The sequence below is a fragment of the Pyrus communis genome, chromosome 17 (assembly GCF_963583255.1).
Source record: "Pyrus communis chromosome 17, drPyrComm1.1, whole genome shotgun sequence".
Classification (NCBI taxonomy): Eukaryota; Viridiplantae; Streptophyta; class Magnoliopsida; order Rosales; family Rosaceae; genus Pyrus; species Pyrus communis.
Genome location: NC_084819.1, coordinates 10806837 through 10834350, shown reverse-complemented (window position 1 = coordinate 10834350; position 27514 = coordinate 10806837). Strand labels below are relative to the sequence as shown.

At 37.6% G+C, this 27514-nt stretch overlaps 2 protein-coding genes across 2 annotated transcripts; one reads left to right on the top strand and one right to left on the bottom strand.

Moving 5' to 3' along the window:
* The first annotated feature begins 10337 nt into the window (after positions 1 to 10337).
* On the top strand, positions 10338 to 14679 carry LOC137723366 (dnaJ protein P58IPK homolog). The gene is made up of 9 exons (XM_068462548.1): positions 10338 to 10694; positions 11511 to 11676; positions 12301 to 12502; positions 12678 to 12838; positions 12924 to 13017; positions 13202 to 13414; positions 13565 to 13645; positions 13769 to 13987; positions 14097 to 14679. Exons 1-9 carry the CDS (start codon positions 10562 to 10564, stop codon positions 14316 to 14318), a joined length of 1491 nt encoding a protein of 496 aa, XP_068318649.1. The 5' UTR covers positions 10338 to 10561; the 3' UTR covers positions 14319 to 14679.
* A 1877-nt stretch (positions 14680 to 16556) lies between these two features.
* Positions 16557 to 17422, bottom strand: LOC137721760 (fasciclin-like arabinogalactan protein 11). The gene has a single exon (XM_068460781.1). The coding sequence runs from the start codon at positions 17375 to 17377 to the stop codon at positions 16652 to 16654; it is 726 nt and encodes a 241-aa protein (XP_068316882.1). The 5' UTR covers positions 17378 to 17422; the 3' UTR covers positions 16557 to 16651.
* Positions 17423 to 27514: the final 10092 nt, after the last annotated feature.

The window sequence follows — 27514 nt, the reverse complement described above, 5'->3', positions numbered from 1 at the left end:
TCAGACATTTTCCTAACGTTTTTCCCGATGATTTACCTGGCTTATCACCGGAACGTGAAGTGGAGTTCACTATCGACCTAATTCCAGGTACCTATCCTGTTTCTCTAACTCCCTATTGTATGGCTCCTATTGAGTTAAGAGAATTGAAAACCCAATTGCAAGAACTTATGGATAAGGGTTTTATTCAGCCAAGTACATCTCCTTGGGAAGCTCCAGTCTTGTTCGTAAAGAAGAAAGATAGAACTTTAAGGCTATGCATTGATTACAGACAGTTAAATAGGGTGACGATTAAAAACCGTTATCCGTTGCCTCATATCGATGAATCGATGATCTCTTTGATCAGCTCTGCGGTGCTAGTGTCTTTTCGAAAATTAATCTAAGGTCCGGTTACTACCAGCTGAAGATCAAAAGAGATGACTTTCCGAAAACAGCCTTCAGAACTCAATATGGTCATTATGAGTTTCTTGTGATGCCATTCAGGTTAACTAATGGCCCAACAGCTTTTATGGACATGATGAATTGGGTATTTCCTCCGTACCTCGACAGGTTTGTAATCTTCTTTATTGATGACATTCTGATATACTCTAAGAGCGAGGCTGAGCATGTTAGACATCTACGTCTGGTTCTAAAGAAGTTAAGGGAGAATCAGTTGTACGCCAAGTTCAATAAGTGCCAGTTCTGGTTGGATTAATTGTCATTCTTAGGACACATGATATTAGCTTAGGGTGTTCTCGTGGATCTCCAGAAAGTAGTAGCAGTAGAAAATTGGGAGCAATCTAAGACTGTCACGGAAGTTCAAAGTTTTCTTGGTCTTGCAGGCTACTATCGATGCTTTGTGAAAGACTTCTCAACTATAGCCCTACCTCTGACAAGGTTGACCAGGAAATGAGTAATTTTTTAGTGGAGTGATGATTGTGAATGAAGTTTCCAACAGTTAAAGTACTATCTCACTCATGCACATGTCCTGGCACTTCACGATGATAGTGGGATGATGCGTTACGAATGTGACACACAAATTAAACCCTATTTGTGACAATTGTAGTAATGATGTAAGTAGGGATGGTTCTAACCGGGGATTAACTAGGGGTGCTAATCTAATATAAATTGACTTAAAACACACAAAAACTAAACTTAAAGACTCTAACTAGACTACTATGACTCAAAACAGATTTGAAACACTCAAAACTGCCTAAAACAACCAAATTGACTCAAACAGCAACTAAAACTTGATTTGGACGAATTTGAAAGTGCTTGTGACTCAAAATACTTAAAAACACAAAATAAGACAGATTATAATGACTAAGACTTAACAAAATATGGGGGGATTGTGTTTGGACGAAATTAAATTAAATGGACAGATTGTAAAGAAAACAGATTGTAAGACAAATTGTGATAAACCAATGGATGATGGAATAGCTAAGGGATTCTTCTCCACACATGAAATATATGCAACGTAAATCAATTTCCAGTTATCAATTCAATAAGTTATGAACCTCGACACTCCAAGTTAATTAGGTCCGCTTAAATTAACCTTCAGATTTCCCTAGAATCATTGAATTGGATGAATATGCATCGCAAACAAATTATTCCTAACAAGTTCTCTATATGAACAGCATGATAAAGACACAAGTTAGAATCATTACGTTCTTTGGAAATCATAAGCATCGACAAGGCATTTGTAACTATGAAAAGCATGATACTCTTGCCAGGAATCTACTTACCATGATCGTGACTAGCGACCTGCACTACTTGTGAATATAAATTCATAACGATTAGGTGAAACAAACTTATATCCTAGCACCAAATTCAAGCATGCAAATTAAGCGTGCACTCTCAATCAACATACAAGAATAAGTTCTAAATCAAACAGTTAAGCAAATTGTATTCACGACTTATGCAACGATAAAGTAATCAACTTATTTCACATATATAATCATGGTTTCGAATACACCCTTAGCCAAAGCGAATTTAGCCAATCATTCTCAAAGCAAAACAAAGATTACATGAATTAGACATTGAAATATAAGAGAGAATACACTTAAAATTGTTCAACAACTCAGAATGAAGAGCCAAACAATTGAGTGAATCTGTCTCATTTCCCTTGCTTGCGGCAGATTGGATGGTGGTGGTTTCTGGGCTGTTTTGATGATGTAGAATGGATTTTGGGGTGGTTAGAGGCACGGCAAGGGGTGTAGGTTGGGTGTGGATGAGTGTTTGATGGTTGGAAGGTAGTGGAGAACTCGGCAAAGAGGGTGGAAGAAGGTGGAGCGGCTGATTATATGTGTTTTAGGATAACATACCTAATTAAGTTATGATTCAGATTTCCTAGTCTAAATAGAAAAGGTAAGTGAATAAAGTCCAAATAAAATCAGAAAAAGGGAATGCACGAATTTAAACAAATAAGGAATGTCCTTGCCTTGCAAGGAATCAGAAATTAAACCCCTTGCACAGCAAGGAAAGGGAATTTAAGGTAAGAAACGAAATTGGTGCAAAAGAAGGAAGGAAAGTCAATTCCTTGCAAGAAATCAAAAATTAGGACTTTAGGGAAAGTTTTAGAACTAGGAAAGTGAATTAAACTAGGAAATAAGAATTTGAAATCAGGAAACACAAGGGAAGGGTGCGGCACAAGCTTAGGGAAAGGTCCTAACACATATGGAAAAATAGGGAAGTTTACACAAAGAAAGGGAAACAACCTTCCTTGCACGGCAAGGAAGGGAAAGTTGCAAAGAACCTTTGTTTGTTGTCCAAGGGTGCTCGGGAGCCATCTTAGTTGCTAAAACTTAGAGCGTTCTTGATTTAGGAAAGGTCAACCAAAATAGAAAACTTTGGCTTAACTTTCCTACTTCAAGTAGGAATCCTTGTGTGATTAGGAATCCTCGTCCAACTAGGAATCCTCATGTGAGTGGGAAACCTCCTTCAATTTGGAAACCTTCTCGTAATTGGAATCCTCGTCGTAGTAGGAATCCTTGTCGTAATAGGAATCCATGCGACATCAACTCTTCAATTTCGTCCATTCCTTTTGCTCCAAGCATAAGCTATCCAATTTGTGCCCAAAAGTGCTCCAAAAGGCTCCAAAATGCATCCTTTCGCCAAATACGTCTTATGAACTGAAAACACACAAAAGAAGCTTAAAGAACTAAAATAACTAAGAACTAATAACATAAATGCACGAAAACAAGCAAACTAAGTCGCATAAATATGCTCCTATCATGGGAATTTCGAGATCTATAGTGATGCCTCTCTAAATGGTCTGGGTTATGTATTGATGTAGCATGGAATGGTGATTGTGTATGCTTCATGACAGTTAAAGCCCTATGAGATGAACTATCCTACTTATGATCTCGAGTTGGCAGCAATCGTTTTCGCTCTGAAATTTTGGAGGCATTATCTTTATAGGGAAAATTGTAAAATCTTCACTGACCATAAGAGCCTCTAGTATATCTTCACTCAGAAAGAGCGTAATCTCCAGCAACGAAGATGGATAGAGTTGCTCAGTGACTATGACTGTACTATCGAGTATCACCCCGGCGTGTGAATACTTTAGCTGATGCCCTCAGCAGGAAATCTCACAACCGACTTAATGCTCTTTATGCATGTCGTGTTCCTCTTCTCACTAACCTAAGATTTACTGAAGCAGCTTTAGAAATGGATTAACATGGAGCCCTACTTACCAGTTTTCAAGTCAGACCATATTGTTGGATTGTGTTCTCGAGGCCTAGATGAAAGACTCAGAATCCCAGGCATTAAAACAGGCAGTGTTGAACAGCAAAATAAGAGATCTTAGGATTCAAAGGCCTAATGGTATGCTGATGCAAGGTGATCAGATGTATGTGCCGAATATGGAAGAACTGAATAAAGAAATTCTCGATGAATCGCATATCCCAACTTATGCGATGCATCCCGAGAATACCAAGATGTACCATACTATCCGACCTTTCTATCTGTCAACATGTCAAAGCGTAAAGAAATAAGTCATTTGGGTTGCTACAGCCACTATCAATACCCCAGTGGAAATGGGAAGATATTACCATGGATTTCGTGTACAAGTTGCCTCGTACGCGAAATAACTATAACGGCATAATCAGCACACTTTCTACCTGTTCGTGAGAACTACTCGTTGAGCTAGTTGGTGAAACTTTTCATCTCTGAAATCGTCAAGTATCATAGTGTTCCAGTTAGTATCATTTCTAACCGAGACCCCAGATTTAATTCAAAGTTCTGGGTAGCTTTTCAAAAAGCTTTGGGATTGAGATTACTCTACAGCACCGCCTATCACCCTTAGACTGATGGGCAATTATAGAGAACTATCCAGACACCCGAAGATATGTTGAGATCACCAGTTCTGCAATTCGGAGATGCCATGCACAAGCACTTGCCGTTGATAGAATTCGTCTACAACAATAACTTCTATTCCAGCATTGGTATGTCACCATTTGAAGCATTGTATGGGAAACCATGTCGTACCCCACTATGTTGGTCCAAGGTAAATGAAAGAGTTTTGGTAGGCCTTGAGATTGTAGATGAGACGACACAAAATATTCAGGTGATAAGGGCTAATCTAAAAGTAGCCCAGGATCGGCAAAAGAGTATAGCTAACAGACATTCAATCGATAGGGTATATAAGGTTGGTGATTAGGTATTCTTACAGCTGTCACTGTGGAAATGTGTTGTACAATTTGGAAAAAAAGGGAAGCCGAGCCTTCGTTACATCGGACCATATCAGATTATTGAGCGAGTTGGTGAAGTTGCTTACCAACTTGATCTACCTCCAAAGTTATCGAGGGTACATAATGTATTCCATGTGTCGATGCTACAGAGATACGTATCTGATTCGTCATATGTGATTCCTCCTTAGCCGTTAAAGATTAACCCGGACTTGACTTCTAACGATGTTTTAGTGACTTTTCTTAACTGGAAAGATAAAGTACTCAGGAACAAGACCGTGAATGGTGAAAGTCTTGTGGAAGAACCACTCAATTAAGGAAGCTAATTGGGAGACAGAGGAGCACATGCGAGACTTATATCCACATTTTTTCTTTGATTGACTTGTACTCAATGTTGAAATTTAGGGGACGAAATTTTCTTAAGATGAGTATGTTCTGGCGACCCGTTCCTAATTTTTTATGTAACTTCTCCTCGAGCGTGTAAATTGACATTTATGCCCAGGTTGGCAAAGTGATGTAGACGTGTTTATACAGCTTTAAATTATTTTTCTCGCTATTGTAATTAAATAGTATTCGTTGGTACAATCATGTGAGCGCGAGTTTAAGTAATTAAATAGTATTCGTTTGTAACGAATAGTTACATTACGTTAAAGTACATAAATGACAGGTAGAATTATACACGTGTGTGTGTTAATTCATCAGTGTTAGAAATACTATTTTGGATAGATTTCGTTTGATTACTTTTGTACAAACCCTATCCTTTTCCTTCTTTAAAACCAGATCCGTGCCTTACACCTCACCACCAATCAATTTTCACTCCTCAATTCTCTCACCTAACCAGACAATTTCCCTCACTTTTCCACCAATCAAAATAGTTGTTAGTCTCTCTCTCTCACATTCTTCCCCTCTCTAACCCATACTCTCTCCTCATCTGCAACAAAGAAGAACAACACCAAATCTTCACAGATCGAACCTAAAAACACTACCATCGTGTTCCTCTCGTCACCACAAATCCAGCCATACCAACTAATTCTCAAATGGACAAGTTTTGACTTGTTGACTTGGAAGCTCCGACTCGAACGACTTAGTTTCGACGTGATCCTGATCGAGTTACTAAGTTTTGAAGATTATAGAAACTTCTACTTAACTCCCTGAAACTCCTAGTACAAGTTTAAAGAAGGTTCAACGAGAAAATAAATGAGTTTAAGGAGTTGAGTTTTTGGCTGAACCTTTCGAGGCTTTTTCAATCCTCTTCCGTCCACCTTTTAGACTTCTAAAAGGTAAAATCATGTTCTCCTTGTCACAAGCTTCAAATCCATATGAATTTCATGAAAAATGGTTGAGAAATATGCAAGATATAAAGGTTTGAAAATTTTCCAGAATTCGGCGAAAAATCCCCAGTTTCCAACAAACCAGACGGTGACGCCAGCGGCGACGAATGGTGAAGCTCATCGGAGAAGACGATGAATATTCAGTCAGACTTAACGGAATATTCTAACAGCGTCAGGTTCCGTTAACTGTTTAATAAAATATTCCGTCAACTCTGACGGAATATTCCTATCTTCTGTTAGATTCTGCCAAGCGCGTGTGGCCATGGGTTGGGCGACACGTCCGACCTCCGGCCAGCAAGTGGTTGATACGTGTGGGTCTGTGACTTCGAGTAGAACATTTTCGTATATTCAAACATTCCGTTTGAGCAAATTATGGGGAGTTTTTCCTAGCTTTTACGTATATGTGTTGTTAAGTAATTATTATTAGTTGTTTCATATATAGGGGAGACTTACCCTGAGGACGTACGTGGACAAGTGAGACTAGAGGGCTACGATCCATCGACATATCAATGAGTGAGCATTTTTGTTTCCATATATATATATACTTTATAGTTTCCACAAATACTTTTAAATTGATTTTGTTGGAAATATGCCCTGAAAGTCAATCTTTGGAAGAAACCTTTCAGGACAATGAATTGATGTATAGACGATTCTTATACATCGGAAGGCAAAGATACTAATTAGGACTATCTCAATAAACGAAATATGTCCTAAATAGTGAATCCATGGACAATGGATAGATGGAAGAAGTAACCTAATGATGTTAGATTACAGAGACCTTCTTCTCATAACCATCATGTCCAAAAAGGTTCCTGGTCATAGGATTGTCGGAGGGATACTGACAATCCATAGACCGGTACATACTATGTCCGCTTCAATTGAAAGGATGGAAAGTCTCATCCCATTCGTTTAGTGACACTAAGACAAGTATGTAGGTGCTCATTAAGGGAATGAGTTCACTGAACACAATCGAACGAGAGTACTTGCATGGAGGTCTACTCACATGTCAAGCAAGTAACTCTAATGGTTGGAATAATGTAAGTAATCATTTGACCTGAGGCATCGTCGTTGTCTTGTGGTTAAGTACTTAATCTTTGATTATGTTAAAGTCATTCCGTTCGCGAGTGTCCAAGGCATCGTTGGGGTTAAGCCACTTAGCCATGAAGGCAAGTGAATGCGCAACAAGGAATCTCTAATCCTCGATAAGAGATGATGAATACTCTAAGATATGATTCGGGAATCTTCGGCCGAAGTATCGAGCGTAATAAAGGAAAGCGTTCCTATACGTCTCAAATGAATCATATAAGAAGGAATAATCACATTAGGGGTTTGACATTATAAATCCATACCCTAGTAATGTGATTGAGAGTATTGTTTTAGAGAAGGATCGAATTACATTGTAATTCCAACTGAATAGGTTCTCCGAATAACTTCTACATTAGCTTGGGTAGCCATGATATATGGTTAGATGTCACTCATGGCTTGTGAGTTCTTCTAGATGATTAAATGTAGTCATCAAAAGGAAGGTGAATTAAAAGTAAGTTTTAATTCACTAAGTGATTGGATAATCAATTGGATTGGTGCCAATCACCTCACTGCCTTGCTAATTAGAACCTAAAAGATTGTTCACCAATACACTCTTGTAATGAGTAACTAATGGATGAAGGAAATAATTAATTGGATTAATTAAGTGTTTTGATTAATTTAGAAAGTCTAAAGAAATCATAAAAGCGATAAAGATCGTTTTGGGCTTAAAGAAACGTTCGGGTTTAATTAGGCCCATTGGGCCAAAACCCATTGGGCTTTTATTCAAGCATTGGATGACTTGAAATAATTAAAAGCCTAAAGCCCAAACCAAACACATATGGCCGGCCACCAAGGGAGAGATAGGTTAAAATGTTGACTTGTTTCTTTTGTCTATAAAAGGAACTTTATAACACAAAGTTCATAAGGGTTTTATGTGTTCTAAAAACAACAAAAGAGAAAAGAAAAGCTCTCTCTCTTGAACACAAAGGGCCGGCCACCAAGGGGGTGATTTAACTAATCATCTATACACCCTTTTGGTTATTCCTTCATCTTTCTCATTACAAAGTGGGTGAGGATCTTTAGAGGTTTTCATATCTTTGGAAACTTGAAGAGAACCTAGGAGCACTTACTTTACAAAGTGGAGGAAGCAAGGAGGGAGGCTAGGCTCAAGGAGTTTGAGGAGCAAAGATCTTGAAGGTGGTCCATCCTTGGTCTAAGATCTAGATCAAGAGGTATAAAACTAAACCTCTAGTTTGTTCTTCTTCTAAATTTTGTTTTGATGCATCTTATATAAACCTATGCATCTTGAAGGGGATTTGCATGACTATAGCTTTGATAAAATGTATGACATGCTTCCGTTGCTTTCGTATATAAATTTTGAATTGTATATGCATGCTAGTCACTAGAAATCCCACATGAATCTCATAGATTTCCCTTCAGATTTATGCATAATATGCCACGATTTACTTAATTTTAAAATGATGTTATGTGGTTGAGGTTTATATCGTCATGGCATATTCATATGCATCTTACCTGCTCATAAATAATGTACTGTTGTGAAATGCTAAAGAAATTCTATGGGACGTGCAGGTAAGTTCAGGTAAGTTCATTGTGTTGATTGCAATCATTGAATCACCATGGCATGCATATATTCATGTAATGCTCATCATTGCTGCACCTTGGTGTTAGTCCTCCCGTCCCGAGCCAGGGCCAATCCTTCACATGATGTTCACCTCCCGCACCGCACGCTCACCTTGGATCCAAGTAGGTGTTAGCCCTGTCGTACAAGTCGCATTAGGTGACTCCGACTCGTAGGTGACCTGCACATAACGCTAGTCTTGGTGTTAGTCCTCCCGTCCCGAGCCAGGGCCAATCCTTCACATGATGTTCACCTCCCGCACCGCACGCTCACCTTGGATCCAAGTAGGTGTTAGCCCTGTCGTACAAGTCGCATTAGGTGACTCCGACTCGTAGGTGACCCGCACATAACGCTAGTCTTCACGTGATCGTAGCACTAGAGCATATATTATTACACCTAGCCCTATCGTACATTAGGTGACTCCGACTCATGTGCTACCATAAATTGATGAGCCATAGGTGCAGTCGTACAGGTCACATTAGGTGACTCAAACTTGCGTGCTAGTATAGGTTATTGAGCACATTATTATATTTATATTGTCAATGGACATTGAGCTGTGGCATACTTCTAGTTTTACTGTTAGCATGCATTTGATTTCATACTTATACGTAATATAATTTTCTGGAAACTATACATGTTTTACAACGAGGGGTTAGTATGTTTAGAAAATAAATGGATTTTACAAATCTTGATTTTTGTGCCCACTCTATGGCATTCGAGGATTTGACAGCGATTCTGATGTACCTCCATTTTAGTGTAGGAACTTATCCTTAGTTGTGTAATGAGTACTTCTCTAGTTCAACTGCTTTACCCATATGTTATCTATACTCTGAACATTTGTAGTTTATGGGTTCTACCCACTACTGTGCACTCACTTTATTAGTTTAAATAAGTTCTATTTTCGGTTTTAATTTTTCCACATTTTTTTTACATCACTTGCACTTTTGGTTACATCACCTTCGGGTGACGGCCAGCATGCCTCGATTTCGATCAGGGTCTGTCAGTAATCATTCTTAGTGTTGATTTATCTTGGTTATTTTGTTTTTTCGATTTTGCAAATTTGTTTTTTTTTTGTTTTTCCTCATTCTTAAACGCGATATTCACAACAACGCACGAGCGCGCGCGCGCGCACACACACACACACACATATATATATATATATATATATATATATATATATATATATATATATATATTTCTTGGGCATTTGCTGTTGTGGCTGTAGTAGAAAAGCTTCACAGTAGTCGTACTGACTTCCATTACAACCTGTCCAAGCAACAGGTTTTGGACTACATCGAAAATCCTAATGGATGCAAGAGTGGTTCAATAGACAATGCCTTTGACAGCGTGATACGAAATAAAGGGCTCACCTCGAAATAAATCTTGTTTGGTGAGTACTTTCATTTTGAAAAATAAAAAATAAAAACTGAAAACTAAAAATAAAAATCTGAAGGCCAAATTTCAAAAACCCACAAGTAGTTTTCAGTTTTTGATTTTCAGTTTTCAAAAAGAAAAATGAATTCAAAATAGATATCAAACCGCCCTTTTACCAAATGAGAAAATTAAAGAGGCCTGATTAAGGCCCAATAGGTTTCGACATGGAATGCTTCGCGAGGATTTCAGTCCAAATTCAAAGTTTCTCCACCGGAGGAAGGATTAGGGTTTGCATGATTTGCAACAAAACTCTCGGTTATTCGAAGGTCAAAATCCACGTGTAGCTATCTGATAGGTCCTAGTGACGTGGAACGAAAACACCCCGTCTTCCTCTACCTTACAATAAAACGCAAAGGACTGCAATTTATATGTTTTTGTATTAACATTTTTTCACAAAAATACATTTAGCAAACATTTGCGCTCAAAAACTCTGTTCGAGAATTGAGGGGGGAGAGAGGGAGAGGGTGATGGTGATGGTTTGGAGTTGCTTATCCGCCATGGATATGGTGGCTTGGAGAGGGCTGATATATACTGGGTTCTTACTGCATTTCGTGTTCGTCTGCCAGCTCCTCCTTCTGCAACCTCTGGTTTCAGCTCTGGGTATGTTGGTTCTCTCACTCTTTGATCTATTTCTTCTTGCTTTGATCTATTGATTTTTGTTAAATTTCATACTTTTTGTCAGTTGGGTTGTCTTCATTTTTGCGCCAAATTTGAAAGATTCTTGCTTTATGGCTGTTTTTTAAGGTTATTGGTGTTCTGGGCTTCAGGGGAAATCAAACTATTTGCTGTATTATTGTGTTTGGATTCTTCAAACGGCTCTGTAGGTTATCACTTTCCATTGTACTAGGAAAAGTACAAGGTGGTTTTGTTTTTGACAATGTTGTATTCTGGGCTTTATTAGATTGCAGTATTCCTAGGACTGTGTCAATCAAAGAATCAACTTAATACGTGGGACGGGACCGAACCGTGTACTATTTGCATTAATTAAGTATGCAAAGTTTGAAACTTGAACGAGCGTTACAGCTCAATGTTTAACATTAGGAATGTTTAGGTTTGAGATGAATTCTTTTTGGCATTTTGAAGATTGTAATCAAATTGGGGCAGAAAAAGGTAATAGCGTTACGATTCTAATCATGAATTTTGCACGCATCCGAGTCTTGTATAACAGGAAAATTGACGAATCTTGATTATCTATATGGTCTATATTTTTAGTATAAAACTGGGAGATTGCGTGTCTAGAATCAAAATTGTTCTTCATATGTATACATTGTCGAATTGTATGGTGTTGGCATGGTATCGAATATGCTGTAACCACAGAGATGCAAAGCCTGCTTTGTTTTGAGTTGTTGAGTTCTACCTCTACCTTGGCGAGGTGTGTTGGTAATGGCTTACACAACGTGAACCTTGCATGTGCAGATGGAAAACCTGGTAATACGGCTGAGTTGTTTGAGAGGGTTTCACAGAGTATAAAGGTGAAGCATTATAGCGAGGCACTTAATGATCTTAATGCTGCTATAGAGGCAGACCCTGCACTTTCAGAAGCATTTTATCATCGGGCATCCATTCTTCGTCAGATATGCAGGTACTTTTTAAATAATTACCATTCTGGCAGAATAATTTTGGTTTCGTTGAAGGCTGTTTCAGCATATGCCATTTTCTATTTGAAGTTTTGGAGAAAATTAGAATGTTACTGAGCAATTATTGACTGTATCAAATTTAGGAATGTTGAATACATTGATGGGTGAAGATTTTTGGTTCCCCTATCAGCTATCATTCTGATCTTCTTTGCATAATTAGTGGTCCCAAAAGTCCATTATCTCAAAGCTTCTAGAGTGCAGCACATAAGCTATGTCTGTGTGTGCTCAAAAGCCAAAAGCAACTGAACCATGGGCTAATATCCATAGTCATTCATGCACTATCTAATTGGGCTACCAGCGTACCACTAGTCAGCCGCTGTGATATTGCTGATTAGGCCAAAACTGTTGTTCTTGGCTTTTAATCAGTGGCCAATTCAATTATTACCCCTTATATTTTCATTAGGTGTATATTGAGACAGACGTTGTGAGAGAAGAGAACTTATCATAACTTATATAGCTTGTATTAATTTCATTAGTTTTCCAAAGGTCTCTAGAAACCCCCATCTCCCTTGTCTTTCCAATTAATGATTGGAAACTTATATGATTCAGGCGCTTTTTGGCTGATGTAGATATGAAGAATCAAAGAAGAGCTACAAAAAGTTTTTGGAGCTAAAACCACGAGAGTCAGTTGCAGAAAAGGAGCTTTCTCAATTGATTCAGGCTCAGAACGCTCTAGATACGGCTATGACTCTCTTTGAATCAGGCGACTATGCAAAATCTTTGGAATATGTTGAAAAAGTTGTACTGGTTTTCTCTCCAGCATGCTCAAAGGTAATCACATCTATTTCATTTCTTATTGGTTGTCGTTATTTGTTTAATTTCAGTTCCGTGTATTTATTATCTTATACCCAAACAGCGTGTTGCTGATCCAAGAGAGTTGGGATTGAGAATCTTATAAATTCAGTATTCTGAGACCTCATAATTCTGATCTTCTTGTTTGTTACAGGCCAAATTGCTGAAGGTGAGATTGTTGTTAGCAACTAAAGACTATTCTAGTGTCATTTCTGAGGCTGGTTACATTCTCAAAGACGATGAGGATAATCTGGAGGCATTATTACTCCGGGGCCGTGCCTACTACTATTTAGCTGATCATGATGTTGCTCAAAGGTTTGATCGGCACCTTTTTATATTTTGAGTATTTTCTTTATAATTTGGTTACAGTTGTATAAACAAATATATATAATTTCTTTAGGCATTACCAAAAGGGTCTCCGCCTAGATCCAGAGCATAGTGAACTGAAGAAAGCGTATTTTGGACTGAAGAACTTACTCAAGAAGACTAGAAGTGTAAGTCTTAAGAAATTTCGTCTGAACTTTTGTTTTTGTTAACTTTTTTCTTCTACCCTGAGGGGCGGGGGATGGTGAGAAGTTTGGCAATGATAGCGAATCTATTTTCTATGCGAACCATTACCAATTCTCCATGTGGTGCATCATGTGATATTCTTTCTCAGACAATTTTTCTTTACGCCAGGCCGAAGATAATGTAAATAAGGGCAAGCTGCGTGTTGCAGTAGAGGACTTTAAGGCAGCCCTAGCGTTGGACCCTAATCATCTTGCACATAATGTACATCTTCATCTTGGCTTGTGTAAAGTTTTGGTCAAGCTTGGGAGGGGAAAGGATGCTTTAAGCAGTTGCAATGAAGCACTTACAATTGATGAGGAGCTTCTAGAAGCTTTAGTTCAGGTTAGCTAGTGCTTCAATTATCCCTTGTTTTCCTTGGTATTCGTAGAATTTCGTATTATGGTAGTGTTTAATATTTACCAGTTTGTGTACTATTTTGTGATGTATAGAATATGGCCATGCTCAAGTTTGTTTGCTATTTTGTGTTTATAGAGGGGTGAAGCTAAACTTCTGACAGAGGATTGGGATGGAGCTGTGGAAGATCTCAAATCAGCAGCTCAACAATCGCCTCAGGTTAGCGATTATGTTTTATGCCTATAATATGCGATCTATGTATTATGCCCTTCTCACACTTGCAGCTACCGTTTTAGTACTTTAATAAGTAGTTTCTTGGATTAATGCTTGCTGATTATGCAGGATATGAATATTCGGGAAGCATTGATGAGAGCCGAGAAAGCCTTAAAGATGAGCAAGCGCAAAGACTGGTACAAGATTTTGGGAGTTTCAAAAACCGCGTCCATATCTGAGATTAAACGTGCCTACAAGAAGCTTGCTTTACAGTGGCATCCGGATAAAAATGTTGAGAACAGACAAGAAGCAGAGGACAAGTTCAGAGAAATTGCTGCTGCATACGAGGTCTGTATATCCTACTGAAGTTCCTTTTAATCTTCCCTTTCTGTTGACTGTAACATCAAAATGTTGGACTACTTGTATCCATCTGACTCTAGTATAAATCCTTTTCCAGGTTCTCGGTGACGAAGACAAACGTACGAGGTACGATAGAGGTGAAGATATTGAAGAAATGGGAATGGGTGGTGGTGGCGGCGGTTTCAACCCTTTTGGTGGTGGTGGTGGTGGACAGCAATTTACATTCACTTTCGAAGGGGGTTTTCCTGGCGGTGGCGGTGGCGGTGGCGGTGGTGGATTTGGAGGAGGCTTTCCTGGTGGATTTGACTTCCAGTTTTGATTATCCCTAAACGACTGTGCCATTCGAAAGGAGCCCCCAGAGCAGTTTTACTAATTGCTGACAGCTTCTCGGTGAGATATGTACTGCGGCCACCCCAAAGAAGTTTGATAGGTTTTACATGGATTTTTCGCCCATTGAGAGTTGCTACGCGGAAATGTCAAGAGTTTAGAACTTTGTATTAACGAAATTTGATGAGACCATTTCTGTATATGTTGCCATGTACGCTTTCGATAATGGTTTCTCATCAGACTTTGCATGGTTCTTGTTAGAAGGTGAGGGTGAATCTTTTTAGTGAAATTTTTTAATCACAAGAAATATGTTCGTTGATTAAACTGTATTATCAGGTATATTTAGTTCAAACTACAACAATTCGTTTTACTTTATTTTTACTTTTGGTTTATAGCAAATCATTTTACTTTATCATTCCTTTACGTAGATTGATGTAATGGCCCAGAGATATGCAAAAGGATTTGCACTATGGATTTGGAAAAATGTATGTTCCGGCCTCAAGAGAAGTTCTTTGGACGATTCTAGAAAAGAAAGGAGTATGAGTAGCGTATATCTAGCAATAAAGTGTATGTATGATAGAGCAAAGACTATAGTCAGAACAAGGACAAACTGAAAGCTTTCTCATGTTCAAGATGATATTTCTTGATGTATGCTTTTCATAGATGATGTAATGTTGATAGATGAAACGTAGGAGGGAGTAAATTCGAAAAATCTAAAGGTTTTCCCCTAAGTAGGTCAAAGACAGAATAATTGAGTGCAAGTTCTTTGAGAATGGCGATCCCAATGAGATAGAGGTGAGGATTGGAGATCAGAAAGTACCAAAGAGTGAGCGCTTTCCTTATCTTGAATCTATCTTGCAAATGAATGAAGAATTTGATAAAGATCTCAACCATAGAATACAAGTTGGATTGATGAAATAGAAGAGGGCATCGGGTGTAATGTGCGACCAATGTATATGCCACTGAAGCTCAAGGGAAAAAAATTTATAAGACGGCAATAAAGCTAGCAATGCTTTATGGCACAAAGTGTTAGGCGGTCAAGCATCAACACCTACAAAAATGAGTGTAACGGAGATGAGAATACTTCGTTGGATGTGTGATCACATGAGAAAGGACAAGATTAAGAAAGAGGTATTTGAGGGAAAGTAGGAGTGGTCACAATTGAAGATAGATGAGAATACCTATAGGTATTCTGGTTAAAAGATACAATTATGAAAGACATGCCCAGAGCATAAAAGGTATAGGAAGACTTGAAAAGATACTTTAAGAAAAGACATAAAGTACTTGGAGCTAACGAAAAACTTGACGTAAAACCGAGCACAATAATGTTTTAGGATTCATAAAACCAACCAAATTTAAAGCTCAAATACAAATTACATTAGCTATTGTATTGTGTGCGCGATAGGAATTGCATTTGCTTCTGTGCAACCGATATGAAGTTGTGTATTCTGTCTGTTTGCTCTGACCACCGTGTCTCCTTGGCTGGAGACCGCAAATGATCGAAATCTTATCGATAAAGCAGAGGCATAGGCATTGGTTTGCTCTCGATCCAATCCTTTTCCTCGGCCTCTCCAACATGATTGTCTGATGGTCAACAACAACAACAACAAAGTCTTATTCTACTAAGTGGGGTCAGGTATATGAATCATAAAATGTCATTGCGCTCGGCTTTGTACCATGTCTTCCATTAGATCCAAGTAGTCTCAGTCTTTTCTCAGAGTCTCTTTTCAAGTCTTCCTGAGTCTTTCTTTATCCCTTTGACCCTGAGCCTTTGTCTTGTAATCGCATCTTCTAATCGGAGTTATAGGTCTTTATTTCACATGTCTAAACCATCTTAACCAATTTTCTCTCACTTTATCTTCAATTTCATCTACTCCTAATTTACCTTGTATATCCTTATTCTTAATCTTGTTCTTTCTCGTGTGCCCACACATCTAATTTCAATTGTCTGATGGTCACACCGAAAAATTGCTCCCTATGTTTTTTATTTCACTACGTGCTTAAAGGTTTTAACTATGTGCTTGAAAGCAAAGTGGTTTTGAAGTTTCATATTGCACAAAAATCGATTGATATTTGACTCTTAAGTTATGCTTATGCATCAAATTCACCAGCTTGGATTTTTCTTGTGGTGAAGCTGGGAATGCACTTTCAAGTTATAACAGTTTTACTGCATAAGTTGTATCAGTGTTGAAACGAAGGGGTTATTCCAAAGAACAATGTCTAATTAATTCCAAAACATAACAAGGTTACAAAATTCTTAGCATCAAAGGCAGAAAACAAAACAAAACAAAAAGTTGAGACGATCACAGCAATTCAACTCGAAAATCACAACGAAAGTGCTGCAAGAATTGCTATGATCCCCACCGATGCTGCTTCTGCAATCCCATGCTGTTCCAGCCCCATTGCAGTAGAAGAATCAGCAGTGCTGCCGCGATCCGAGGACCCTGAAGGTGAATCAGCACCTTTAACTTTTGTTGCGGACTTAGATGGCGCAGGAGCGGGTGCTGCAGGGCCAAAAATGCTCAAAGGAAGGAGCACCTGGTCGACCTCATACACAGCCAGCTGACTGTCAGTAAAAATGGTATTAGCCACGGTTGCATTCACCACTCCTGTTGTTATGTTCACTAGGTTCCCTGACGTTGTCACATTCAACGGGCTGTTCCCAGCTTGCGTGTGCAGAGGGTTGGACACGGTTTGGAATTGTGCAGCTGAGTAGAAAGATGGCAGGATATGGAACTGCACCAGCTGCAGCTTCTGCTGCTCGGAAATCGAGTTTAGCGTGCCGGCTTTGAGGCTGGAGAAGGCGTTGTCAGTTGGTGCAAAGACGGTGATCCCTTGGTTTGAGGTGCTGAGTTGGGTGTTGATTTGGTCGTCCATTTTGGTGGACTTGAGGAGCTTGATCAAAGTGGTGAATTGGCCGGCCTTCTCAAGGACAGCAGTCACGTTGGTGGCAGATGGGGCGGGGGCTGCTGCCGGAGACTGAGCTGAAATATTGGATGAAAATGAATAGAGGAAGAAGACTAGCAAAACGAAGAAAGAGTGGGGTGCCATCTTTTTCTTTCTTCCTCCTCTTTTTTTGGTGAATTTTTTTTTTTTTTTTAAAATGTTTGTGACTTGGTTTTGATGTATAAGCTGGGGAGGGGAGAGGGTATATATTTTGAAAGTGTGAGTAAATGAGAGTGGAGAATTAGGTGAAAGGGAGTGGTTTTAAGGTGGCTAGACAATGCCATCTTAACAAAATGTGCACCGTTTACTTGGCAAATAAGAGGAATAGTGAAATATGGGGAGAGAGAGAGAGAGAGAGAGATTTTGCTTGGTAGGGGAGGAAAAATAGCTGGATATGTGATTGAAGGGAGTGGGGATATAAGTGAGTGAGAATGATGGGGTTCTTTTGCTTCTGTTTGGTGCAACTTTAAACAAGAAAGCTTGTAGTTCAAGTATTTTTATTATAAACAGTTAGGATGGGACCAATTTCTGCCATTCTTTGATTCTTGGTGACCCTTGAAATTGATATGGCATTCAAAAAGGAAGGGGAACTGTCACTACCACAAACAAATCAATGTTGACAATAATAGTAAATCTCGGAAATTATTATTACGTTCTAAAAAATAGTTAACGGTTATTTTCTATTTTCTTTTTTTTAAATAGTGTAGGATCATTATTTTAAAGTATCAATAATAGCTCTTCAAATCTAGAATTTGATTATGAATTATTATGAGTGCATTAATCTTGAGTCAAATAACATGTGAAGCTTTAATTAACAATCTAAAAAGGTGAAAATCTAGAATTTCGAACTCCAACTACTAACTACTTTTCATGTTTAGCATTTGTAAAATTTTTAAGCAAACAAATGAAAAACAGTTGAGCAGGCAATTTCAACCATTTAATCTAATTTTACATCTTTCTCATTTCAAAAGAATAGATCCAATAACCACCAATGGGTCCGTTAATTCCAAATGTGATGTTAATGTATTATTGTATCAACTAGTGGGCTAGAAATCCAACTTTCTTCAAGTTTTAGAAGAAATTGGGCCAACCCTATCTAGGCAATGCCCAAAAGTCATAATCCAAAAAGCCTATCAATCCTTTTTCCATCATGTTTTTTTTGGTAATGAAAAATTGCTCTCTCTGTGTCTCTTGTTACTTCTTGTTTCTTTTGTTACTTCTTGTTTCTTTTCGAAATTGGCCCAAATAGATCGCAAGATCCATGTGAAGTACATTGTTAGACGACTAATTCTAGGAGAAATTCTTGTGTTTGACGTTCAAATTAAATGGCTGAGTTTTGAACACTTATTTACTTTTGGAAATTTCTCGGTTGAAATACCCAAAATCCAGGAACACAAAGGACGACGGCGGCACCGCGACCAGCTCGCAGGAGAAGAAGACAAAATATTCTGCTAAGTTTGATGGAATATTCGTAACAGGTATTAGGTAACACCGCTAACTTTGACAGAATATTCCTAACAGGAGCATGATAATGCGTGGCTCGCACGTGGTGGCATGTGAGCCATGTTTTTAACACTTTCGACCCTCGTTTTGAGCAAACAAAGAGATTTTTGAGTCTTTTCCTTAGTATTTACATATTTTGGGTAGTTTAATGATTAGTATAGTGATTGGATGGGCTACAACCCGACTACATATCAGTGAGTGGATGGGCTTTGTTTTTGATCTTATATTACATATATAGTTTCATTGATTCACTTTGACGAATGCTTTTACATCATGCCATGCCATGTTTTTCTTGTGATTATAAGTAGGGTTTTTATCATAAATGGTCCTTGAAATTGACTCTCACCACCTTGAAATAGAAAATCAATCAATGTAGTCCATGAAAATATGTGCTGCAAATCAATATGGTCCTTCTATCACAATTCTATTAAAAATTTCATTAAGTGCTGATGTGGCACATAAATGGGTCCCATAATCTTTTTTCTCACAAATGATCCTTGAAATTGACCTGTGATATCAAAATGGTCCCTAAAATTGACCTGCGACATCAAAATGGTCCCTAAAAATTGAAAATTGATCAATTTAGTCTTGTAAGTAAGTGTTCCAAATCAATATAGTCATTCTGTCATAATTTTGTTAAAAATTCTATTATGTGCTGATATGACACATAAATGGATTACATAAGTCTAATTTTAAAATTACAAATATGTTTATAATTTAATAGTTAATAAAAAGTTGTGAACCCAAAAACCAAGTTCTGTAATCACCTCCAATCCCAGTCCACATTCCTCTATCTCATTTGATGTCTATTCTCTAAAAAAATACACTCATCTTTACACACTTCGACTCCCTTCACCGAATTGAACCTGGATCGATATCACCTTTGGTGATGGCTTGGCTGATTTGCAACGACTTCTAGGACATCACCGTTAACATTTAGGCAATCAACATCCTCACAACCTTAATCTTGGAGAGCTTGTTCGGTGCTTCCCTAGTGGTCTTATGACTCAAAGAATGGCGAGGTCTACCTTGAGATAATGAGGTTATAACCGAGGTGTGTCTATTGTTGGTTGAAAACTATTCACATACCCCTCTTAGGCCTTGGTTAAGCCTTGTGCCTTGGAGAATTTATGGGATGGATCTCTCTTCAGAGTACATTCTACTATAATAAAAAAAAAATCATTGTGCAAAAAGGTTTTTAGAAATTTTTTTTTAATTAATTATTAAACCCACATCCACACATAACAAATTTTTTTTACAGAATTCTGGTAGCACCTATTTTCAAGGACTACATTCATTGATTTTCAATTTTAGTGACCATCTTGATGGTGTGAGTCAATTTCAGGGACTATTTATGATACAAACTCGTAAATCTTGTATGGCCCATTTATGTGCCACATCAGCACTTAACAGAAGTTTTAACATAATTGTGACGAAATTACCATATTGATTTAAGACACCTATTTTCAGGGACTACATTGATTGATTTTCAATTTCTAGGATCATCTTGATGGTGAAGGTCAATTTCAGGGGCCATTTGTGATAAACACCCTAATAAGTATTATTTGAAGATGTTGAGATTTATGAAATTATGATGGCATGATCATACATATTTTTATCTACTCATCATTTATATTGGTTTCTATAGTACTTGTCCGGGTAGACTAGTTTCACGTATATGTTCACATCGCACTGTTACACTCACTATGGGTTCATTGTAGGTGTCAACCTGTACTAATTTTTATTAGGCAACTAGAACTCGTACGTGATGCACTTAAATGTAACTTCACGTGCATGTAGTACTTGAGCGCAAATTATTACACCCAACTTGTTCCATGTAACTACTTTTTGCATGGACTTATGTGTCTGCATAATTGTGACAAGCATATTATTTTATATTGTTGAGATGTTGTGGTTTACCGTACATTTGAATATTTCGATTTTCATACTATTACATAGTATGATATGAGCAAAGCATATTTATACTGCTGAGCTATTGTGGTATAACATATACTAGGAAATAATTGTTTTATATGCTAATTGAATTTAATACTTATAAGTAGTATATTTTTTGAAACTTTATGGGTTTTTACAACAAGGATTTTTGGAAACTATATGGGTTTTTACAGCGAGGGATTATTATGCTGAGAAAAAAACAAAGGTTTCATTATACTCTTATTTTTGTCCACTCACACATTTTGTTTTGCACCCTCAAGGATTTAGTAGCTAGATTTCTGTTGCAAGTGAGGAATCTTGGGCGGTTCTGACATACACTCCAATAATGTAGGAATTTTTAATTTTTAATTCACATACATTGTAATAAGGGTACATCCTGCTTTTCGCACTCTCGCCCTTAGTTTAAATTAGTTTTAGGCTCCGGTTTTAATTTATTCACAATTTTGCCCATCATTTTTATAATATGACTTCGTTACCTTCTAGGTGTCTGTCATACGCCTTAATTTCAATTTCCACTTAGATATCCGAATTGGGGACTTGTTCACTAAAATTTCTCCATTTGGTGACTTGTGAACCTCAACTTTGATCTTTATTTACTTCCAAGACCCAAAAAGGCCATTGTAACATCCCACATCGCCTAGGGGAGTGGATCATGTAAGCCTTATATGTATATTCCCATCTCGACCTAGCACGAGGCCTTTTGGGAGCTCACTAGCTTTGAGGCACAAGGCTTTTAGGAACTCCGAAGTTAAGCGAGTTTGCGCGAGAGCAATCCCAGGATGGGTGACCCACTGGGAAGTTCTAGTGTGAGTTCTCAGAAGCAAAACCGTGAGGGCGTGGTCGGGGCCCAAAGCAGACAATATCGTGCTACAGTGGAGTCGAGCTTGAGATATGGTGGGAGCCTGGGCCGAGATGTGACAATTTGGTATCAGAGCCAATCCCTGGCCAGAAGTGTGCCGACGAAGACGTCGGGCCCCTAAGGAGGGTGGATTGTAACATCCCACATCACCTAGAAGAGTGGACAATATTGTGCTACGGTGAAGTCGAGCCTGGGATGTGGTGGGGACCCGGGCCAGGATGTGACAATCATGGCATCTATGCATTATGCAACTGCACCTGCATCCGCTTCTTCAATGGTCCTAATATTTCCCTTTCTTCTAACAATAATTCTGGGGGTGTGATATCCACACATGTTTTACTTCTCACGCACTCTTTTAATTTTCGATCATCGGATCGGATAAATTGAAGACGATCAAATGACAAAAATTAACGAAAGATGTGTGAGAAGTAAAAAAAAAGTGTGTGGATAGCACACCCCTAATTCTAAGGCTCATTCTTTTCCGAAACTTTAATCATTAAATATAAAATAATACTAGAATCATTCGAAAAATTCATTCGTAGTTTTGGAAAATTTGCAACAAGTGACGTAAACTTAAAGTAAATTTCAAAATAGAGTGACAATATTAAACTCTCTTAAGAAACCGTCACACTTGCATCACACTTGCATTTCTTGTTTAATATTCTTACTTATTAAAAAAGAATTGTTTTTTTTTAAAAGGCGATAGAATCTATATTAAAGGGGTAGAAGAGTGGACTAAGCCTAGTAATGGGTTAGAAATAATGTGGTTCGAATTTGCTACCTAAGACCTATCACTTATATGTGAAGAGAAATATAAGTGACAAAAGAAATTGTTTCTCACGTCGTTGTATTTTTTTTGTCAATAATCCCCTCTACTCATCGAATTCTTTATTAAGAAGTCGTCAATTTGAAGTTGTGATTTCTTTCAAGATTAAGAAGCTAACAAGTTGGCTTTTTCATTGTATTGATCAAATTAAAGATAAAACTAGAAATGATTACAAATTTTTTTTAAATAAAATAAGAAACTCATATACTAAGACGCTCAGGACTATAATTTTAGTATTATGATATGACTAGGACTATAATTTTAGTATTATGATATGACTATGAGTTGAATTGATTATTTTTCTACAAGGAGTAATGCTAAGTAGATCAAATTTTTTAAACCAAATTTGCAAACTAAATGATGTGGTTGTAGATGATTGAATTATTAATTAAGTGTTGATTAGTGTGTGTTTTTTTTTTTATTGGTGACACATCATTTGGTTTAAAAATTTTGATTTCCCTAGCATTACTCTTCTACAAGATATATCAAAGAAATGTGATTTGAAATTGGAATCTCAAGTACAAATGAAAATTGTATAAGTCTCTTTCTGTTGTAGAACAGTGGATGTCCACTCAAAGAATTAAATAATGGGCCCTTTCATTGTTTGCCAAAGCTTGCCTCATACAACTCCTATTTTCTATATAAATACAAACTCCACACAACATCAAAAAATATAAGTTCACAGAAGAGGAAGAGAGAAAAGAGAGGAAGTGGAGAAGAGATAATAGAGAGAGTTATTTTGTATTCCTATTATTCTAAATTATAATGAAAGCACCACTACTGCTCCGATGACGTACTCCAGTCACACTGACTGTAGAGGAACCTCGTAAATTTTGTGTCTTGTTTTATTTATTCCACTGCACACACCGTCGATTTTACAACACGTTATCAGCACGAGAAACTCTCATGTCAGTGGAAAGCACAACGCCATAAATCTGATGAAGCACTATCTACCTCTCACCTCCATCAGCTAAAATCTCACAGAATAAAAGGTATGTCAATTTTCTGTCTCTCCAACCGCGCCAGAAGTGCCCCACCAAATTCCCGTGAGAATTGAAATTTACAACGACCTGCAGTCGTCAAGAGATGAGAAAACTCATACTTGACAACTGGTTTCTAGAGATCCAGAAGAATCTCATCAAACTTAGAAACCCAGATCGCGTTGTTTTCAATGGATCTCGAGGACTTCTATGAATCCTCAGTTGTCTGAGATGGTGATGGCAGGACTGACTCCACACAGGCCTCCCTCTCTTATGCCTCCATCAACCTCGATGTCATCTATGTCTTTGTATGGAGGTTCTTGCTTCGCGATGCCATGTTCTCTGGGTCATGCAAGAACAAAGCCAGTCTTTGGTAGCCTTTTGATTAAATTGAATTTGGGCGACCTCCACAACAACCCTACTAGCCCTGGGATCAAGACTGGCAGAGACAGAGAAGGAAGGAAAAAAAAATAAAATAGGGGGATTATGGAATAGTGAGGCACCATGTAAAAAAAATAAAAAAATAAAAAAATAAAAATGAAAATGTGTGGTTTTGGTTGCACCCTAAGAAAAATATGATAATAATAATATAAAGGAATTTGAATGGTGCATGGCACCATTTGGTAAAAATAATAAAAAAAAATTGGAAAAGGGTGCCGACTAAAGAAGAAAAATAAAAACAGATATAAAGGCTTCTGATGGTGCACAGCACCATGTGGAAAGAAATATATATATATATATATATATATATATATATATATATATATATTTCATGTTATTGTTATTTATGTGAATGGTGTTACTTTAAAACCCTTTCACCAATTCTATTTACTTTAAAGCAATTTATTTATTATGGATGGTTTTACCGCTTACTGCTTTAATTTTTGATTTATGTAAATGGTGCTGAATTAAAGCCTTTGTCACAAGTTCTATTTACTTTAAAGCAATTTATTTATTATGGATGGTTTTACCGCCTACTACTTTAAGTTTTTATTTATGTAAATGGTGCTGAATTAAAGCCCTTATCACAAGCTTTATTTACTTAAATGCAATTTATTTACTATGGCTGGAATTATCGCCTATTGCTTTAATTTATTTATTGTACTTATCTTTTGTTACGATGAGTATATATAGGACTTGAAATTCCTTGATCAGATCAGAACCTGCAGTTTCTTGATCCTCATCATTTTGGACCTGAAGTTTCATCATGCGAAAGGATCGGGCATAAAGTCCTTTGATCTTTAAGATCAGGACATGAAGTTCCTTGATGAGTACCATAAGTTTGAAGTGCCGTAGTGCCTCAACTTAACTGTAATAAAGGCCAAAAGAGTCTCAGTCTACACCAGAAGTTCCTTATATCCATACTCAAAATGGTTTAGTAGAAGTATTTATTAAGCGGATGAAATTGATTACCCGCGCTCTGCTTATGAAAATGAAATTGTCAAGTTTCTACATAGGGACATGTCATTTTACATGATGCAATATTAATTAGGTTGAGACCTGTTGCTAACCATCAATACTTTTCAGTACAACTCGTGTTTGGGCACAAGCCAAACATTACACATTTATGAGTCTTTGGTTGTGTTATCTATGTGCCTATTGCACTGCCACAATATACTAAAATGGGGCATCATCACAAACTAGGAATTTATGTTAGATTTGATTCATTATCTATCATTCAATATTTCGAACCCTTGACTGGGGATATGTTTACTGCGTGGTTTATGGACTATCATTTTGATAAGACAATTTTCTCATCGTTAGAGGGAGAAAATAACACCATTCCAGAAGAACAATGAGAAAATATCATTCCAAAAGAATGATGAGAAAAGATCGTTCCAGAAGAACGAAGAGAATTTGTCTTATTTTGATTCATGAAGCAATCAATATGAAAATGAAGTAAGAATAATTGAATGATGTGTCAATCAAATGCCAGATGCTTTTAATGATGCAACGAAAGGAATGAAATCACATATACTTGCTTCAAATGTGCCTACAAGAATTGATGTCCCTGTTGAACAATATAATGAGGCAGCAAATGATTTATCTATTGCATACCTGAAGTGTGACATACCCTTAAACTCAAAAGGTTCAGTTATTCGAAAGAAGAAGAATATGACACTACTGAACTATTGCATTCCTGAAGCATAACTGTTTCATGACAATCACCGCATGGATACACGTCCCAAAAAGGACAATCCACGGATTTGGGAATGTTGGTGTCTCATGCATGAAGCATGGTAGAAATATAGGTTCCAATGACTCAACTTCCAGGAGTGGAAATTACAATCCAAGCTCTATAACGCTCAAGAAGAGGTTATGATTTGCATTCTCTGAAATTATGACTATCCTGGAAGAGATAGTGTAATGCCTTTGAAGAGGCAATGGATATCCAAAAGAAATGAAAAGTTTTTATGCATGTGCATGCACTTGAGAATATGGGACCACAGATTGATAATAACCAATGGTAATTTTGGTTTTTACAAGTAGCTACTAAATTCATCAATGAGCTGTGTTGATATTGAGTCTCGTTCTTTTCGGTCGACGAAAGGAAAGATTATTGACCAAAAAATGGAGAAAGGCAATTCCATTACAATTTTGTAAGAACGTAAAAAAATGAACCTATATACATGTATATAATACAAATGGCCAAAAGATGTTGTATTATAGCCAAAAGATTTTGAACCAAGGAGGTTACATATGGGCATTTGTAATATAGTGAAATACAGTCGCATGATATGACACAAGGTTACTTAGTGATACCTGAAATTATACTCTTGTAAACAAGTTCATATGAATGGAGAATTATATACGAAGGGTTATGAGTCGCCCACATCATATCTCAACAAGTAAATCCCTCAAGTATAAATGGAAGCAAGTTGTTCTGTATAAAATTCAAAGGAAAACGTGTCATAAAGTGTAGAAAATCCCTAAAGAATTCAAATTGCATGAAGAAAGCCTTGTAGGGCTAAAGCATAAAATATGTACTCAATACCAATGGATAGTATAAATTGCCTTAGTGAGTACTGTCACATCCCTGCCCGAGCCCCCATCACATCCCGAGCTCGACTCCATTGTAACACGATATTGTCCGTTTTGGGCCCCGACCATGCCCTCACGATTTTATTTTTGGGAACTCACACGAGAACTTCCCAGTGGATCACCCATCCTAGGATTGCTCTCGCGCGAACTCGCTTAACTTCGGAGTTCCGATGGAACCCGAAGCCAGTGAGCTCCTAAAAGGCCTCGTGCTAGGTAGAGATGAGAATATACATATAAGGCTTACATGATCCACTCCCCTGGATGATGTGGGATGTTACAAGTACTATCACTATGATATTGTTGTAACATACTAAAATCTCTTGCAAGAGTCGATGACATTAGATTGGGACTCTTGAAGAGTCTAGAAAGATTATAAAGTGTTGAAAGGAATATTGTCTTGAACTGCAAATCGAACAATATGCCAACACGAATATTATCTATGATGTTTATGTTATTAAAGAATCATATGGATTGAAGATTATGAGTTGAATACTCAAATGATGTATGCACTAAGAATGATCATTTATCTTTGTGAGGGTAAAGATAAATTGATATTTGGTCCAGAAGTACCATATCTTAGTGAAGTATATGCTTTATTGTATTTGGCACAATACATTGAATGAAATAAAGCTTATCCATTGATATCTCTGAGAAATTACAAGTATGTGCATACACATGAGTTAAAACAAACAAACAAGATGGAGCCTTCATAAAGGTTTCTCATGTGAAGCCTCAGTACTCGGCAGTACCCCAGAAGAAGAAGGCACTGAAGATTGATCATGCGACCCCCCAGTACTTGGTGAAAGACCAGGAGGGGAAGGCATCAGTTACTTTACTTTCAGAATCTAGCAACAAACCTCTGGTGATCACTTTAAATCCGACTTTCGGATTCTTGCAGCTGGTCAAGTAATTATTTGCAAGCACGTGTAACACTCTGTTCTCATGCTTGAGCCCTCTGATCTCTTGTTTAAGACTTGCACATCAGCCATCAATGATTCAAATTGGTAAGTTTGAGTAAGTAGGCGTTGGTCCATATTAGAAACAGAGCCAGCACACTGAACGGTGAGAGCCAAAGA